At 41.8% G+C, this 18,974-nt stretch overlaps 1 protein-coding gene across 1 annotated transcript in view; it reads right to left on the bottom strand.

The window, feature by feature from the left end:
• Window positions 1-18,974, bottom strand: part of ARHGEF10 (Rho guanine nucleotide exchange factor 10) — a 205,784-nt gene that overhangs the window by 176,719 nt on the left and 10,091 nt on the right. Inside the window, exons 4-6 of the mRNA XM_030198941.1 lie at window positions 15,981-16,037; window positions 10,533-10,702; window positions 6,269-6,385 (exon numbers count right to left, since the gene is read on the bottom strand). Of these exons, the coding sequence (XP_030054801.1) occupies window positions 6,269-6,385; window positions 10,533-10,702; window positions 15,981-16,037 (344 nt within the window). The remainder of the gene's footprint in view (window positions 1-6,268; window positions 6,386-10,532; window positions 10,703-15,980; window positions 16,038-18,974) is intronic.

Here is an 18,974-nt window from a genome sequence, read left to right as displayed (position 1 = left end):
TTTGCTACAGTATTTTATAGAAGTTGTAACCTGTTATACAGTTTTATATACATACCCACATACAAAGAGCTACAATAATCTTGCTGCACCATATGCCTGGAATAGACTTCCTGAGCCGGTACGTCAAGCTCCATCCCTGGCCGTCTTCAAATCTAAGCTAAAAGCCCTCCTTTTTGATGCTGCTTTTAACTCCTAACCCTTACTCACTTGTTCAGAACCCTTATTTCATCATCCTCACTTTAATATTCCCTTATCTCTTGTTTGTCCTGTTTGTCTGTCCTAACTAGATTGTAAGCTCTGTCGAGCAGGGACTGTCTCTTCGTGTTCAGGTGTACAGCGCTGCATACGTCTAGTAGTGCTATAGAAATAATGAGTAGTAGTAATAATCTATTTGAGATAAAATTATAGGTTGAACTAACAGATGAAAATGTTCTGGAAAAAAAAGGGATCCGATGGAATTTGAAAAACATTTTCTTACTCAAATTATTTAACTGACACTCCATTGTCAATTGAAACTCCAATATAAATCCTAGAGGAAGTCTCATAATTAATTTGTTCACCAGAACTGAGGGTAATAGACTTGGGAATATCTTGCAGAGAGTTGCTAAAATATAATAGCCTAGTTTTAATAGTATTAAGCCTCAACGAACTGCAAGATGTCCTAAGATGTGCTTTTTTCAATGCAGTCCAAAATTAAGTTATGAGCAGTAGCAGCATCTAAGCTCAATGGAACTACAATAAAAATATCATCCGCAAAAGATACATAATACTGAGATGACTCTAAAAAGGAGCCTAAAGAGCTCATGAAACATTAAATACAACTGGTGACTTGTGCATTCCATAATCCAGACACTAACAATATAAAAAAGGCATCATTCTTTCTGATACAGTATTTTCGGTTCCTGAGAAATCCCCTAAACCATTCCAAAACATTTCCGGAAAATCCAAGTTCCATTAGCCTATTTATCAACAAAACATGATCAACTGTGTCAAATGCTCCAGACACATCAAACTGTAAAAGAACATATGGAATCTTCTTACTTAATAGTAATTTTACTTTAGAAGCCAATGTTAAAAGCAGTCCTGCACCCATTCACACATGATTCATGAGCAGAAAGATGTGCTCTTGCATAAGCACTGTTATGGCACCTTGATGTTTAAAGTATAAGAGAACCTTTTGGCGCTAAATATGGTTGCTAGCACCTTTGACATTTAAAGACACAATTTTGTAATTTCCCATAGTAATAACCCAAATTAAATCTTAAAACCATGACGGACACAAAGCAAGCTATGCTGGAAGTTAGGGGAATGAAAATGGCCTGTTTGTGTTTTGCAGCATGTGACAATTTCTCACTATATGCCTCTAAATCATGTTTCCAGAAGCACATATTCACACACATGCACAAAAAGAAAGCTCCAGCCTCCCCACCCCATCTCTACTCATACCTCCACCATCCCCCTACAGCCAACAGCCACTAGCATACATCCTCTGAAATAGCTATCGAGGGGGAAGAAAGCCCAGAGATGGTGCATCACATCAGCCTCCAAGAACCCAGCCTAGCAGAAATATGCAGTTAATAAAAGAAAAACTGTTAACAATACAAAACATTAGTATCCTATAATAACATAAAATACCAACTCGGCAACTTGATCAACACAACATTGAACAGAGAGAGAGGGTGTCATCAGCAGTATGGAGTTGCACAAATTAAGTGGTCATTCTTACATAGTAAGCGATGGCAAATAAACCCACCTCCCCGCTCCCCCCGTTTTCTATTTCTGTTGATGGCTCTCTCATTCTCCCTGTCTCCTCAGTTCGAAACCTTGGGGTCATCTTTGACTCTTCTCTCTCCTTCTCTGCTCATATCCAGCAGATTGCCAAGACCTGTCATTTCTTTCTTTACAACATCCGTAAAATCCGCCCCTTTCTTTCCGAGCACTCTACCAAAACCCTCATCCACACCCTTGTCACCTCTCGTTTAGACTACTGCAATCTGCTTCTTGCTGGCCTCCCACTTAGTCACCTCTCCCCTCCCCAGTCGGTTCAAAACTCTGCTGCCCGTCTCATCTTCCACCAGGGTCACTTTACTCATACTACCCCTCTCCTCAAGACCCTTCACTGGCTCCCTATCCGTTTTCGCATCCTGTTCAAACTTCTTCTACTAACCTATAAATGTATTCACTCTGCTGTTCCCCAGTATCTCTCCACACTCGTCCTTCCCTACACCCCTTCCCGTGCACTCCGCTCCATGGATAAATCCTTCTTATCTGTTCCCTTCTCCACTACTGCCAACTCCAGACTTCGCACCTTCTGTCTCGCTGCACCCTACGCCTGGAATAAACTTCCTGAGCCCCTATGTCTTGCCCCATCCTTGGCCACCTTTAAATCTAGACTGAAAGCCCACCTCTTTAACATTGCTTTTGACTCGTAACCACTTGTAACCACTCGCCTCCACCTACCCTGCTCTCTTCCTTCCCGTCCACATTAATTGATTTGATTTGCTTACTTTATTTATTTTTTGTCTATTAGATTGTAAGCTCTATGAGAAGGGACTGTCTTTCTTCTATGTTTGTGCAGCGCTGCGTATGCCTTGTAGCGCTATAGAAATGCTAAATAGTAGTAGTAGTAGTAGTAAATAAAGACCTGAATGGTCCAGCCAGTCTGCTCAGCAGTAATATTCATTATCGATTTGAGATTAAATTAACAATGAACATGATACTATATACTTGATCATGGCCTTTCTTTGGTGTTTCTGGGACATAAACCATAGAAGTCCAACCAGCTCTGTCCTTATGTTCCAACTACTAGAGTTGCCGTCAAAGCCCACTCCACTGAATCTGTCTTGTCATTTGCGGGATACAGACCATAAAAGTCTGCCTGGCACTTTCCTCATTTTCCAAATTACTGGAGTTTCCGTCGAGGCTCTCTACATTTCATCCTACAACCAGATTGCTATATGTGGGCTCAGAATGTACAAGCCAGCCCAGCACCAGCCTTAGTTGATACAGCCAGAGTTGCCATCTAAGCACCACTTGACATGCGAACAGATATGCAACCCTTTAAGTTTTGTTTTTTTATTACATTCATTTTCTAATTAGAGATCCTACGCATTTTTGAATTACGCCACAGTTTTTTTTTATCAATGTTGCTTGCTCCTCCAAAGTGTGCATCCGAGTCCTTCAAGCGTGGTCTCAACACCAAGAATTGATGATGCTTTTCCACTCTATCTTTAGTGAAATCCAGTGACTTGGTCTTGTCAGTGAATTTTGTGGAGCACTTTCATTTTTGCCAATATCGCCTCCACTTGCAATATATTAGCAGTTTAAGAAGTTTTGTGAGGTTGCAGAGAACCTGTCATTGACTGGGCCGGGACCCCGTGAACTCTCTCAATCTCCAGCGGTCTCTCAAATTTCAAATTGAGCACTCTAGGTAATCACGTCTCAAAGAACTTCACTGGATGCCCGCCGTCTGATAATTCTTACATGCCTAGACTGTGAAGGTTGTTGTGGTGATTACAATTCCCAAAGTCTGCCAATGCCACTTCCATTAGTCATATGGCTTTCTAGGACTTTGCAAGGTCATCTACTACTTGTATTTTTGTTCCAGAGACATAAGCTGAGTATTGACCACTGATCTAAAGACAGAAATTGCCCATCTGGCGTCCAAACTATTTTAAAAATCTCATTTGCTCTCCAAATGCAAAGTAGAAATCTGCTGCAGTTGTTCGCCAACTTTAGCCATGCTGTCTCCCACCATTTTTTTCTCGATGTCTTTCATCAGAAGTAGTGGGTCCTGTTTCGGTTGTTTGGCTCCAATATTTAAGACAAAAGCCACCTCAATTTTGCTAGGTTTGTGTTGAGGCATGACTATCAGGCTCATTTTCAAAAGAGATAGACATCCAAAAAGTGACATAAGGCAGCATTTGGACATTTATCTCATAGAAACGTCCAAATCAGTATTATGAAAACCTCTTTTTGGACGTCTTTTTCTGAAGTCCGTCAGAAGGACGTCCAAATCTTAAGGGGGCGTGCCAGGGGCATGTTCAAAGCGAGACCTGGGCATTCCAAAATATGGATGTTTTTCAGCAATAATGGAACAAAAACAAAAACGTCCAAGACTAAAACTTAGATGTTTTGAGCTAGACTTGTTTTCATAACGAATAGCTGCAGTGGGAATTGAACCCACTTCCCCAGGATCAAAGTCTGTTGCATGAACCACTAGGATACTCCTCTACTCCACACAACAGGTGCCCCAAATGACCAGATGACTACTGGAGTAACTCGTGGATCACCTACCCTTACTCCCCCACATCACAAAGCATTTTCCCAAACAGCACTTTCAAAAGGAAAAGAGAGACTTTTTTTGTAGAAAATGGCCTAACCTGTTCTGATTTTGGACGTTTTACAAAAAAACGTCCAAATTCAGACTTAGATGTCATATCCAAAAATGCCCCTTGTGCATTTGCCTTGCCCAAAGTCACAAGGAGCAGCAGTGAGAACTGAACCCATGTTGCCAGGATCAAAGCCTGCTGCACTAACCATTAAGCCACTTCTCTGTTTTGGATGTCTTGCATTTAGACGTCTTTTGTTCAAAAATGGACCAAAAATAAGGACGTCCAAATCACAGGACGTCCGTAGTATAGATGTCCATTTTTTGGAAAATGACCTTCTTTCCTGTTTTGAATTTGGACGTCTTTGTAAAACATCCAAATTCTGATTTAGACGTTTGTTTCAAAAATGCCCCTCTATGCATCTCAAAATGGTACAGGTTGCTAGTTGAAAGCAGTTTAAGGCAGATGTTATACCACTGAGTCGTGGAAGATAAAGCCATGCACCTCCATCTTGATCGGGCTCCTTAGCACCCCCTTCAGAAATCATTTTATAATTGAAAAAAAAAAAGAAGTAAAAACTATGAAAAAGAATGGACATATTGTAATAACCTGGTAGTAATCCCACTGGAATGGTGGTCAGCTCACTAGTGCTTCTCCCTGCAGGACTGCAGGAAACCGGGTGATCAGCAAACCAGCTTCCCCCCTTCAGTGGTCCAATCACAAAGTCTCTCAAGGCAACCGAGCAGTTAGTGAAAGTCTGTTTATTCCTCTGCACCCACGTCCCCTTCCCCCAACACAGCCTGCATAAGCAGTTGATGTCAAGCACTGTTCCCCCCAACACAGTAATTTAAAAAGGGTTCAAAGTCTCAGCAAAACTCCCCCTGTGTGAATTCCAGTTCCAAAGTTCAAACCTCCTAGTATTTTAATGTTAAAATCTTTTCTCCTGAGTGGTTGTAGGATGGCAGCACACCTCCCTCTACACAGCAACTGGACTCCTGTGACCACCCAACTGCCTTCAAACCCTTGCAACCCTCCACCAGAGTACAATCACAGTCCACATCCATTTGTTCATCCAAACCTGGCAGTCCTGCACTCTCTCCTTCTCCTGCTTCCACACACTCATTAACTCTGGCTCCTTCCCAGCCTGTTGGTTAGCTCCACCCTCTGCCTCCCAGGTGGAAGGCATCTTGTATTGATTTTTGACCCAGAGAAATTGAGTCTTTCCATTACTGCTCCCCCTCCTGGTCACTGAGAGCCATAGCTGCTGCTCCCTCCAGTCTTTCCCTCCACCTCCCCAATGTGAAGTCCCTGACAGGTTTTTGAATTCACCTTCCTGCTTCCCTTTCCCACTACCTTCTGGGATGTGTAGTTTGGCCCTGCACCTGTTCCTGCCTGGCTTGAATTCTCCCACCTTATCACAGTATATATGTCAGAAGTATTTTAAATGAGCCAATTCCCTCCCCAAAAAATTAAAAAAAAATTAATGGTATTAATGGAGAACTGCCTATATATCTTATATTCTAGGAGGTTTTTTTTCCATTGTTTTTTTAAAATTATTATTATATAGAAAAAAAATTTGAAATTATGAAAATATTCTTCTTCTGAATAAATATTCATTTTGGAGATACAACAGTGAGAATTAATATTAGAACATTACAAACTTAGGCCCTGTTTCCTAAGTTGTTTTTAACGTTCCTTAACCATGTACATGTCTACAATATCCCTATAGGCGCCTACATGGTTAGCGCGCGCGCTAAGTGTAGGCGCGGTAAAAACACTAACACACCTTAGTAAATAGGGCCCTTAATTTAATCTGTATACACTCTTTACAACTTTTGTTTTTTGAACATTAGTTGATATTTTAGTTTGTATTACTGATTTATACAATTGTCGCTCTGTTCCAAAGAGAGCTCATCACAGAATTTAAAGTATGTTACCTTTAGCTCATGCCTGTGTTTTATGTGCTGGATCTCTACTGTCCCCACCGTACTTGTCACCAAATCTTTCATCTTCTTTTCATAATGCTCCTTCAGCCGAGTTAAATCTTGAGAAAGCTAGACGAGGAGATAGTAATTTATTTATGTAAAGACTTTAAGAGCAAATTAAAAGCAACATACCCATCCAACCAGTACTCAATTGCCACTTGGCAAACAGTAGCAAAGAAAATTAACTTAGGGGGTGTCTTTTACTCAGCCGCGGTAGAAATCAGCTAGCGGTAAATGCCGAGACGCCCATTATATTCCTATGGGTGTCTCAGCATTTATCACCAGCTGATTTCAACCACAAGCTAAAAACACTATTGCGGCTTAGTAAACAAAAAAAAAACAAACTTAGACAACAATAGGAAGAATCCACACGCGATGACTGTGCAGCGCGTTCTGAAATTCACACATAACATATATAATACATGGATCAAAACACTTTGGGGGTAATTTTATAACTTGGTGCCTCCAGTAGGCACGCTGATAATGCACACTGAGCACCAATTCTGTGTGACAAGATGCTGTTATAGAATACTTGAAGCAAACTCTAATAAGGTTAAATGTTTTCAAAGTGAAGGAATATAACGTCAATACAAAATTGCCCTGCACTATTATAACTTGTCAGTACTTAATTTATTTATTTTTTGTTACATTTTTACCCTGCGCTTTCCCACTCATGGCAGGCCCAATGCGGCTTACATATACAGGTACTTATTTGTACGTGGGGCAATGGAAGGTTAAGTGACTTGCCCAGGTTCACAAGGAGCTGCCTGTGCCTGAAGTGGGAACTGAACTCAGTTCCCCAGGACGAGAGTCCACCACCCTAACCACTAGGCCACTCCTCCACTCTTTCATGTCTCGTACTTAATATTCAACCTGCATTCAATCATATTCACGCTTTAAAACTTAATTCAATAATTTGAAAAAACTTTTGTAGATCAGAAGCGGCTGCCCATGTCCCTTCTCGATCCAGGACTGCAGTGCCACTATATTTCTTCAAGGATAGTGATAGGAGTGTACTACCGTCCGCCTGGCCAGGATGAACAGACGGATGCAGAAATGTTAAAGGAAATTAAGGACGCAAACAAACTGGGCAACACAATAATAATGGGTGATTTCAATTACCCCGATATTGACTGGGTAAATGTAACATTGGGGCACGCTAGGAAGGTAAAATTCCTTGATGAAATCAAGGACAGCTTTATGGAGCAGCTGGTACAGGAGCCGACGAGAGAAGGAAAAATTCTAGACCTAGTCCTTTGTGGAGCGCATGATCTGGTGCAGGAGGTAATGGTGCTGGGGCCGCTTGATAACAGTGATCATAATATGATCGGATTTGATATTAGCTTTGAAGTAAGTATACATAGGAAATCAAATACGTTAGCATTTAACTTTAAAAAAGGAGACTATGATAAAATGAGAAGAACAGTGAAAAAACAACTTAGAGGAGCGGCTGCGAGAGTCAAAAATTTCCATCAGGCGTGGCTACTGTTCAAAAACACCATCCTGGAAGCCCAGGCCAAATATATTCCACGTATTAAAAAAGGAGGACGGAAGACCAAACAACAGCCAGCGTGGTTAAAAAGTGAGGTGAAGGAAGCTATTAGAGGTAAAAGAAAATGGAAGAAAGAACCGACTGAAAATAATAAGAAACAGCATAAGGAATGTCAAGTCAAATGCAAAGCGCTGATAAGGAAGGCTAAGATGGATTTTGAAAAAAAGATTGCATTGGAGGCAAAAACACACAGTAAAATTTTTTTTAGGTATATTAAAAGCAGGAAGCCAGTAAAATAATCGGTTGGACCGCTAGATGACTGAGGAGTAAAAGTGGCGATCAGGGAAGACAAAGCCGTAGCGGAGAGATTAAATGAATTCTTTGCTTCGGTCTTCCCCGAGGAAGATTTGGGTGGGATACCGGTGCCAGAAATGGTATTCGAAGCTGACGAGTTGGAGAAACTTAATGAATTCTCTGTAAACCTGGAGGATGTAATGGGGCAGTTCTACAAACTGAAGAGTAGCAACTCTCCTGGACCGGATGGTATTACTACTACTTATCATTCCTAAAGCGCTACTAGACTTATGCAGCGCTGTACACTTGAACATGAAGAGACAGTCCCTGCTCGACAGAGCTTACAATCTAATTAGGACAGACAAGCACGACAAACAAGAGATAAGGGAATATTAAAGTGAGGAAGATAAAATAAGGGTTCTGAACAAGTGAATAAGGGTTAGGAGTTAAAAGCTGCATCAAAAAACATAGTAACATAGTAGATGACGGCAGAAAAAGATCTGCACGGTCCATCCAGTCTGCCCAACAAGATAAACTCCTATGTGCTACTTTTTGTGTATACCCTACTTTGATTTGTACCTGTCCTCTTCAGGGCACAGACCGTATAGGTCTGCCCAGCACTATCCCCGCCTCCCACCCACCAGCCCCACCTCCCACCACCGGCTCTGGCACAGACCGTATAAGTCTGCCCAGCACTGTCCCCGCCTCCCAACCACCAGTCCTGCCTCCCACCACCGGCTCTGGCACAGACCGTATAAGTCTGCCGAGCACTATCCCCGCCTCCCAACCACCAGCCCCGCCTCCCACCACCGGCTCTGGCACAGACCGTATAAGTCTGCCCAGCACTATCCCCAGCACTTTTGATTCTCACACCTTGGCACAAGACTTTATCAACAAATTAGACCTTCTTCTGGATCCAGTTACTTGACTACATGTATATACCTGCTAGCAAAATATCTGAATTGCCTAATTCTTTTGAGGCTCTGCTGTAAGCATGGACCTCTTTCGCTCTCCCAATTTTTAGTTGTCTAATTTTGCATTTGTTTTTGCTTTTTTTAGAACTTAAGACTAAGTTCAATTATTATAGGTGGGCTTTTAGCTTAGATTTGAAGACAGCCAGAGATGGAGCTTGACATACCGGCTCAGGAAGTCTATTCCAGGCATATGGTGCAGCAAGATCAAAGGAACGGAGTCTGGAGTTAGCAGTGGAGGAGAAGGGTGCAGATAAGAGAGATTTACCCAGTGAATGGAGTTCCCGGGGAGGAATGTAGGGAGAGATGAGAGTGGAGAGGTACTGAGGAGCTGCAGAGTGAATGCACTTATAGATCAATAAGAGGAGTTTGAACTGTATGCAGAAACTGATAGGAAGCCAGTGAAGTGACTTGAGAGGGCTAATATGAGCATAACGACACTGGCGGAATATTAGTCGTGCAGCAGAATTTTGAACAGATTGAAGAGATGGCTAAGTGGGAGACCTGTGAGAAGCAAGTTGCAATAGTCTAAGCGACAGGTGATAAGAGAGTGGATGAGGGTTCTGGTAGTGTGCTCAGAAAGGAAAGGGCGAATTTTGGCGATATTATAGAGAAAGAAATGACAGGTTTTAGCAGTCTGCTGATTATGTGCTTGGTGGTAGGGGGGGAGAGGAAACAACAACAAATGCAAGGGAGCAAATGAAGCGTGGTTGAAAGGCTGAGCTCTGGTCTAAGCTAGCTCTTATTTTCGAGGGTTGGTGTGGCTTCTGGTCGGTCCTCCACTGGTGTGCCTGGGCAGGTGTGGACCTTATTCATCAGATGAAGCTGGCGCATTATTTTCCCTTAGCTCAGCTGATTTGGTGTCCGATTGGTCCCAGACGAGTTTGAAGCGATGAAAAGCTTGGGTGGCAGGTTAATTCTGACATGGCCAGATTTCTCAATATGTTGGGTGGATTCATCCTGACATATGATTTAATTACTGTGGATTGTCTGGGGCCTCTATCGATATGATGGTATTAATTTATCTGATATACACTTGGATATATTTCTATTGGGGACTCAGGATTTGTTAGAGGTTGTGTCCAACCTCACCCGTCAGCTGCTGGGATGTGGGGAGTGCGGTGAAAAGCAGAACTGTCACTAATAGTGGCGGGAAGTGGTGACGAGGAAATGGGAATAGATGGTTCTGAGATTGGTTCATGTGTGACACTGTCATGGACCTTGGGGGGAGGACAAAAATGATGGATCTTGTCATAAATGGGGTTGGACTCAATTATTGAGGATGAGAAGTGAAAGGGAGTGGTGTGGTTATGCTTCACATACCACTTTGGTCATCTCCCATAGAAAGTACTGGAATGAAACTGCTGCAGTTATTTGAATATCCATCTTCCACATTATAAAGTTATGCCATGTTTGTAATTGCTGCATTTAGAAAAATAATGCACTGTTGATTACTTACATGCTTTTTCCTGCTGCCTCGCAGAAAAGAGGTGGGAACTCCACTTTTACACTCTGAATCACTTTGTTCATCATAGCTTTCAAATTCACTGGAACTCCACACAGAGTCAAAGGAGCCATTTCCTCCCTCTTCACCATTCTCAACATCATCATAAATCATCTCCTCTGGATCTTAAACAAATAACAACCCCAAACATTTTATATATATTTAAAAAAACTTTTACTCTATCTTATATTACATGCAAAACATCTCTTGGACACCCTGTGGAAAACCATCAATGGTGTTAACTATTAATGTTAAGGGATCAGAGACCAGCTCCTTTGGTAGAGCATATTACCAGTTATTCTCCAAAGAGAACTTTTCCTTCCTGGAAGGTAATTATTGGCGAGCTCCTACAGTAGCTGAGATGAGAGAAGTTAGATGGAGAATGAAAGCGTTTAGAACAGTGGGGCCAGAAGTCTGGAATAAACTCCAAGATGGACTGAAAGAATGACAAATCTGTAGTCCTTTACAGTTTAAGAGGTCCTAAATGCGCCGCAAAATGTCTTGCGCTAGTGTAGGCGCGTGTTTTGGACGTGCGTAGGTCCATTTTTCAGCGTGCATGCAAAAAAGGCCTTTTGGGGGGGGGGGGAATGGACATGCAGCAAAATAAAAATTGGCGCACGTCCATTTTGGGCCTCAGACCTATTGACTTAGCGGTAAGGTCATGCGCGTTAACCGGGCAGTAATTGTCAGTACACGTACACTGCCGATTATCACCCAGTTAGCGCCACATGGTAGAAAATAAAAAGTGGAATTACCGCCCAGGGCGCGCGGTAGCCGTGCGGTAGTTCCAAATTAATGCGTGTTGGACGCACATAAGCACCTATGCGAATTTGTAAAAGGGTCCCTAAAATTGTTCTTGTTTACCTGAAAGGCAAACTTGAGGACAAAATTACATAGGGGTGGAACAGCTGCTATGTTATTTTTATAGATGATACTTATGATAGCTTGTTATTAATTTATTATTATAGGAAGTGTTCTGTATTTTTTCCTTAGGATTGTTTTTTGAATACCTTATAAACCACCTTGATTGACATTTTTCAGGAAACTGGTATATATTTTATAAATAAATAAATTACATATTTGTGAATCTCTCTCTTATCTATGTTGGTTAGTCTTGTTACCCTTTCTTTTCTTTGATTCCACATACCAGTTAAAACTACACAAGTCAAAAAGTGACACCCATGCTCAATTTCCAAAACAATTCCACATGTAGTATTCTCTTTGTATTAAGGGGTTGTTACTGAATGGCATTAAAAGTACATCTGCCTTTGACACACTATTTATTAAGAGGGCAATTTTTAAATCTATCCCCCCTTCATGGAGGCATTCCCTGAATTGAAACAGTGCACATTCTTTTGGTCAGAAGATGTACCTGCAGAAAATGGAAGCACCAACCCCCGGATTCTCTATATGGTGCTCAGATTTGGGTTCCTACATTTGGCCACAATTCCGAGATGTGAGTGCAACTTAAATGGGTAACGAGCTGTTAACCAGCATTAATTGGCCAACAGTCAATTACTGACATTAGCTGGCACCACTTAGGATTTGAACTTGGCGCCCAAATCACATTCTATATATGGCATCTGAAAAAGCCACACGGAAAAGAAATATGCCTAGATGTATTCCGTAAAGTACGCCTCAATTTTACAGAATCGGCATAAAGTTCCATGTGGTGTATAGAATACACCTAGCAGCTCTCCACGCGACCAAACTTAGTCACATTCATTTAGGCCATGTTTTACTTGGCATAAATCCCGACACCTAAATTAGGCGCAGAGCGGGTGTACTCTGTAATAATGTGCATAGATTGTAGAAACGCCCACGCTCAAGGCCATGCCGTCTTTTCAACTATGCGACTTAGAATTTAGGTGCACCGCGTTACAGAATACACTTAGCGAGTTTTACGAGTAAATCTCAATTAATGCCAATTAGTGCTGATAATTGCTTGACATCCAATTAACAGCACTGATTAGTTTGTTAACTAAGTTATGCACATATGCTTTGATTTCCACGTGGAAATCTCGGCAAATATATAGAATCTGGGGGATTGTGTGTAACTTGAAAGGGGGCGTGGTCATGGGAGAAGAATGGCCATGTTGGGGCATTTTGAAAAGCTGCACGCATTGTTACAGAATAATGGATTAGTGTGCCCAACTTGAACGCCAGCATTTACACCAGGTTTCAGCAGGTGTAAATCTGGTGCCCAAAGTCAGGGCATGGGAATCGAAGCTAAGAAAGGTTCAGTAAATGGCATGTGCCCTTTATAGAATTGCACTTAGCACCAATCTTTTCTTTTCCACCGCCCATTTTTGAGCTCCAGGAATCTGACCCCAAGGGTCTGCAGGTATGTTTCCCCAGGCAATTTTCAAAATGGAAAGTATGAGTGCAATTTCACTTTGAAAACTGGGGTGAAAACTACAGGTAATAGGACAATGCTTCAGTTCTCATTTGCTTTTCAAAGTCCCCGGGGTATCACTTCCAAGAAACTTTTCTCACGTCTATTTGCATATCAGGCTGCTAAATTCTGGGAATGTACACCATCAAATTTGAAATTTGCACCCAGTTATGGCCTGTTTAAAAAGAATCTTACAACCTTATTGTTTAACAGATATGTGACTAATAAATAATCATACGTATTTGGAATTTTTAAGAATGAGCTGATTTTATAATGATGTTTGATAAATTGTGACATCCTTGGTGAATTGTGCCCTATTGTCTTGCTGTAACCCGCTGTGAACTATCTGATATTGTATTAGCGGGCTATAAGTGGCTTAACTGTAACCATAGGTAAGTAAACATGGACTGCAGCAAGGCAGAAGTTTGAAACTTGCCCTCATAGAGGACTTGTGTGGATAAAACAATGCATCACCCACAGAAATTGGCCTTCAACTGACTGCTCAATATGTGGATAAACTTTCATGCATCCAGCCTGTGGAGCTTAAGTTTTCCCCAACTGAGCAAAGGAATTCCTGGATGCAACTATGAGCGTAAACATACACCATCCCCAAACTTCAAAGGAAACAAACACCCAGAGTCTTTCTAGTGAAATGCACCCGTCTCCTTCACTTCAGAACACTGAATTCAACCAGACCACACCTTTGAAAATTCAACTGTGAGTTAATTAGCCCAGAATGTTTATTTCTGCTAAAGAGTAAGTGTGACTAAGTGCAGAGATTCCCCAGGGTCATTTTCAAAGTGCAGGAACACACACGCTTTTGCTTTGAAAACTTGGCAAAGCATGTTCCGAGAAAGGTATGTGTCAAAAGGCAGAATTAACATCTTTCCGGTAACGAGCTCCATGTCAAATCCAAACGAGCTAATTAACATTATTAATAGATGAAGTTATCAACGTAGGCTACTGTTAAATTGGGTTATTTTAGAAGCAGGTTTCATTGAATAAAATGAGACCCTGTGCTAAAATCACCCGACTTGTGGTAGAATAATCCAACAGCACACCATGTTGATAAGTTATTTTAAATGTTAGTGCGATGTTGGCATTATGGGAAAATCTCTACGTTGCAATTAATACAAACATGTTCATATATGTTTAGTCTAACATGATTGTTTAAAAGGGCCTTTGAATAACTGGGCATCTGCATGTATACAATGATTGAACGCACAGATGTACAGAATACTGGTACTTTGTGGGTAAGTGAACACTTAGGTGCATTAGGTGGCAGCAAAGCAACTAAAGGGCTTCCCTATGAGGAAAGGCTAAAGCGGCTAGGGCTCTTCAGCTTGGAGAAAAGGCGGCTGAGGGGAGATATGATAGAGGTCTATAAAATAATGAGTGGAGTTGAACGGGTAGATGTGAAGCGTCTGTTCACGCTTTCCAAAAATACTAGGACTAGGGGGCATACGATGAAGCTACAATGTAGTACATTTAAAACGAATCTGAGAAAAGTTTTCTTCACTCAACGTGTAATTAAACTCTGGAATTCGTTGCCAGAGAATGTGGTAAAGGCAGTTAGCTTAGCAGAGTTTAAAAAAGGTTTGGACGGATTCCTAAAGGAAAAGTCCATAGACCATTATTAAATGGACTTGAGGAAAATCCACTATTTCTGGGATAAGCAGTATAAAATGTTTTGTACATTTTTGGGATCTTGCCGGGTATCTGTGACCTGGATTGGCCACGGTTGGAAACAGGATGTTGGGCTGGATGGACCTTTGGTCTTTCCCAGTATGGAAATACTTATGTACTTATGTGTAAGTGGTACAGGTGTAAATTCTAAAAGTGGGGTCTAAAAATCAGCACTCAAAATTTTACACGCTGAGCACTATTCTACAAAGGGTACGTGCCCTTTACACAATAGCACTTAGGGCATAAACCGCGCCTAAATTTAGGCACCAGCAATGACACCTGCTAAAATCTGGTGTAAATGCCAGCGCCTAAATTAGGCGAGGTTCAGCTGAAATCTGTATTTACGAGTGTAAAAGTTTGGAATGTCCCAAGCCAAAATTTACGCGCATTACGATCATAGAATATGATCTCAGCGTAAATCCTAATTAAGTCCAATTAATGCCAATAATTGTTTACCCAGGGGATGACACATAAATGTAAGGGAGGCAGTCACATGAGTGGAGCATGAGAGAGGCATATGCTGGGTTCCCACTTACATGCTCAACTTACAGACTTACTGCAATTTACATGCATCCCTGCTACATTTATGTGACCAGCTTTACGCCAGATCTACGGCTGGTGTAACTGCACGCACGTAAATGCTATGCGCACTGATTCATCTTTAACAGAATCCAGGTGATATTATGGATTGGGCTCTCACCGTGCGGCATAAGGGCTCCTGAATGGAGACGCCCAATTGTAGAACTAACCACTTAATGTTTAGGAAATGGGTCCCTAAGCAACAAATCTAAAATCTTTCCCTTGGAGTATTTGAATAAATGTGAAGGCAGCCCGACCATTAGGCCACCTGAGGCGGTAGCCCCAGGTGGCGCTCTTTGGGAGCAGCATCTCCCCTTTCCTTCCTCCACCCTGTTCCAGAGTTTACCTTCTTTTCTTCAGGTTCCAAAAGCCAGTGGCAGCAGGCACGATTCCCATACGTTGACCCGCCGCCAGCACCCGCCTCTTGTCTTTATTGCCTTCGCCTCTCTGATGTAACTTCCTGTTTCCTCAGAGGCGGCCACAGTAGGGTGCCAGCAGCAGGGCAGCGCATGGGAATCGTGTCTGCTGCCGCTGGCTTTTGGAACCTGAAGAAAAGAAGGTAAACTCCAGAACAGGGTACAGTAATGGGGGGCGGCATCTCAGCCTGGGAGGGGAGGGGTGGCAGCATCTTGGCCCTGTCTCAGGCGGTATCTTGCCTTGGGTCACCCCTGTAAATGTGCATGTATGTATGTATGTGTAGGCAGGTGTATAGGTGTCAGTAATTCAAAAAAAAAACCACAAACCTGTAGCAGAGTCTGAATTTTCTCTTGGAACATCATCGTAAATTACTGCATCAGGATCTAAAGAGAGAAGTGCCAACAAGTTTTACAAAAGAACTTCCAAGATATTGTGTTTGTGAAGAAAAGACCTGTATACTGAAATATTCTGTTCAGGGAGGTCACTAGAACCAAAGACTCTACACAGTGGAGCGATCAACTGCTGGACTCTGTACAGATCACTCAAGGTTGGGCAAAAATCACAGATCCACGAGTAAACTAAATAATGAGGCATTAATCAAAAATTGATGTTAACTAGGAGTTACATGTGGATCTGCCCTGTGCCCTAATTCTATCACACGAACACCTAAATTTTATGGCATACAACTCTAAAGGGGAGTGGTATGCATAGGCGTAGCTAGGTGGGTTGCCAGGGGAGCAGCCACTCCCCCAAAAAGACTTCCTCCGGCACCTATTTTTGACGTGATCTGTCATGTTTAAAATACATGTTGGCACCGGCAGCAGTCCGCTCTTCCCTCCCCCCGCGCCCTCAACCTGGCTATGCTTCTGGTGACATAGGTGGGTCAGAGGCATTCCAGGATTTAGGCGCAATGTTATAAAATAATGTCATTTACGTGTCTACCTGCCATTAGTTGAGCGCCAGCATTTACACCAGCTTCTGGCAGGCATACAAGTGTTTGCACCCAATCCTAGGCATGAGATGCACTCTAAGCTAATATTCTGTAAAGGTCGTTTCACAGGGGCGCCCTTTACAGAATGCTAGCTTAGTGCAGATCAGGAAGGGTGACTGACCTGAACTCTCCCATGAAGCAGTTCTGGATTGTGGACAATGGAGATGTGCACAGTCAACAAAAATTTGTTCTTCCCGAATTATTCCCAAATTTCCAGTGGTTTCTGTTTTCAGTTTGTTTCACACATTTGTTCTAACAGAAATTTTTTTTCAACATGTGTTATGCCTTAATGTGCATTGATAGTACATATTAATACATAGGTTACTGTGCATGTTAAATAAATTTAACTTGCATAAAAAAACATTTTAAGGTGCACTAACAAACCAAATGTCCACTGACAAATGCACATTCCTAGTGGACAATATGCTTTCACAATTCACAAAGTGAAAACAAAGCATGAAGGTGAAGGCATTCTTCAACTAGGTTGGGAGAATACCCCACGATGCTGCAGAGATGCATTTCAGATCTGAACTTTTCAGATACCATTATTTACCTAACCTGAAGTCATGAAGTTTATTTTAACCCAGGTGGAGCGTATACACTGAGTGGGTGCATTCAAAGACGGGATCCAGAGACCTAATGCTGCTACTGTAGATTTCCTTTGTGGCTTCATTCTAGATATTAGTTTAAACGTGATCATGTTATAATCATTGTTTCCCAGCAGATCCAACACTGTTACCTCTAGTACTATGCCCTGCATTCTACTAAGGACTAGATCTAAAATCACTCCCTCTCTAGTCGGTTCCTGGACCAACTGCTCCAAGAAGCAGTCATTTATTACGTCTAGGAATTTTACCTCCCTAGAACTCCCTGATGCAACATTTATCCAGTCAATGTTGGGGTAATTGAAGTCAACTCACTCAAAGAATCTGTAGAATTCAAACCACAAAAACGTATATCAATTCTACAAAAACATTCTGTATCAGAAGGATTGCGAATATCTTAAATAGTGGAGAAAAAATACCACAGTGAACAACAGGAGACACCCATTCATAAGGCAAGCCTTCAATATATAGGTGGCTCACTATAATCATAGGTCATTAGAAACCTCCACTACTATGTTTGAACAAACAAATCCTTATTCAGCAATAACACTAACTGATACAGAGTATAGCATAAAAATGCAGTCTTTTATTGAAGTGACTTTTTTGTTTTACCAGGTTAAGTATTTTGCTTTTTTTGTAAGAATAACGTGTGTTTACAACTGACTTTTATGGTAAAGACTGCATTTTTATGCTATACTCTGTATCAGTTAGTGTTATTGCTGAATAAGGACATGTTTGTTCAGACATAGTAGTGGAGTTTTTTTTATGACCGACGATTATAGTGAGACACTACTACTAAATGTATACTTTCTTATACAACTCATATATATTTCTTAAATACTTCTTAATATGTTTGTTTGTTAATATACTATCATGTTTTATCATTATCATGCTACCCCCAAATCCTTCAGTTATCACTAAATGTATACTTTTTCATGTATTTCTGTTACTCATGATGTATTGTAAGCCACATTGAGCCTGCAAAGAGGTGGGAAAACGTGGGATACAAATGCAACAAATAAAATAAATATAATGAAGGCTTGCCGTACATATGTGTGTCTCCTGTTGTTCACGGAGGTCTTTTTTCTCCACTATTTAAGATTTGCAATCTTTATGATACAGAATGCTTTTGTAGAATTGGTTTATATTTTTGTGGTAACTGAAGTCATCCATTATTAAACTGTTGCCCAATTTGCCAGATTTCCTAATTTCTGCAAACATTTCTTTATCTGTCTGTTCATTCTGTCCTGACGGAAGGTAGTAACATAGTAACATAGTAGATGACGGCAGAAAAAGACTTGCACGGTCCATCCAGTCTGCCCAACAAGATAAACTCACATGTGCTACTTTTTGTGTATACCTTACCATGATTTGTACCTGTCCTTTTCCGGGCACAGACCGTATAAGTCTGCCCAGCACTATCCCCGCCTACCAACCACCAGCCCCGCCTCCCACCACCGGTTCTGGCACAGACCGTATAAGTCTGCCCAGCACTATCCCCCCCTCCAAACCACCAGTCCCGCCTCCCACCACCGGTTCTGGCACAGACCGTATAAGTCTGCCCAGCACCATCTCCATCTCCCGCCACCGGCTTTGCCATCCAATCTCGTCTAAGCTCCTTAGGATCCATTCCTTCTGAGCAGGATTCCTTTATGCTTATCCCACGCATGCTTGAATTCCGCTACCGTTTTCATCTCCACCACCTCCCGTGGGAGGGCATTCCA

This window comes from Microcaecilia unicolor, chromosome 3, assembly GCF_901765095.1.
Source record: "Microcaecilia unicolor chromosome 3, aMicUni1.1, whole genome shotgun sequence".
NCBI classification, from domain to species: domain Eukaryota; kingdom Metazoa; phylum Chordata; class Amphibia; order Gymnophiona; family Siphonopidae; genus Microcaecilia; species Microcaecilia unicolor.
This window is presented reverse-complemented; position numbering and strand designations above follow the sequence as displayed.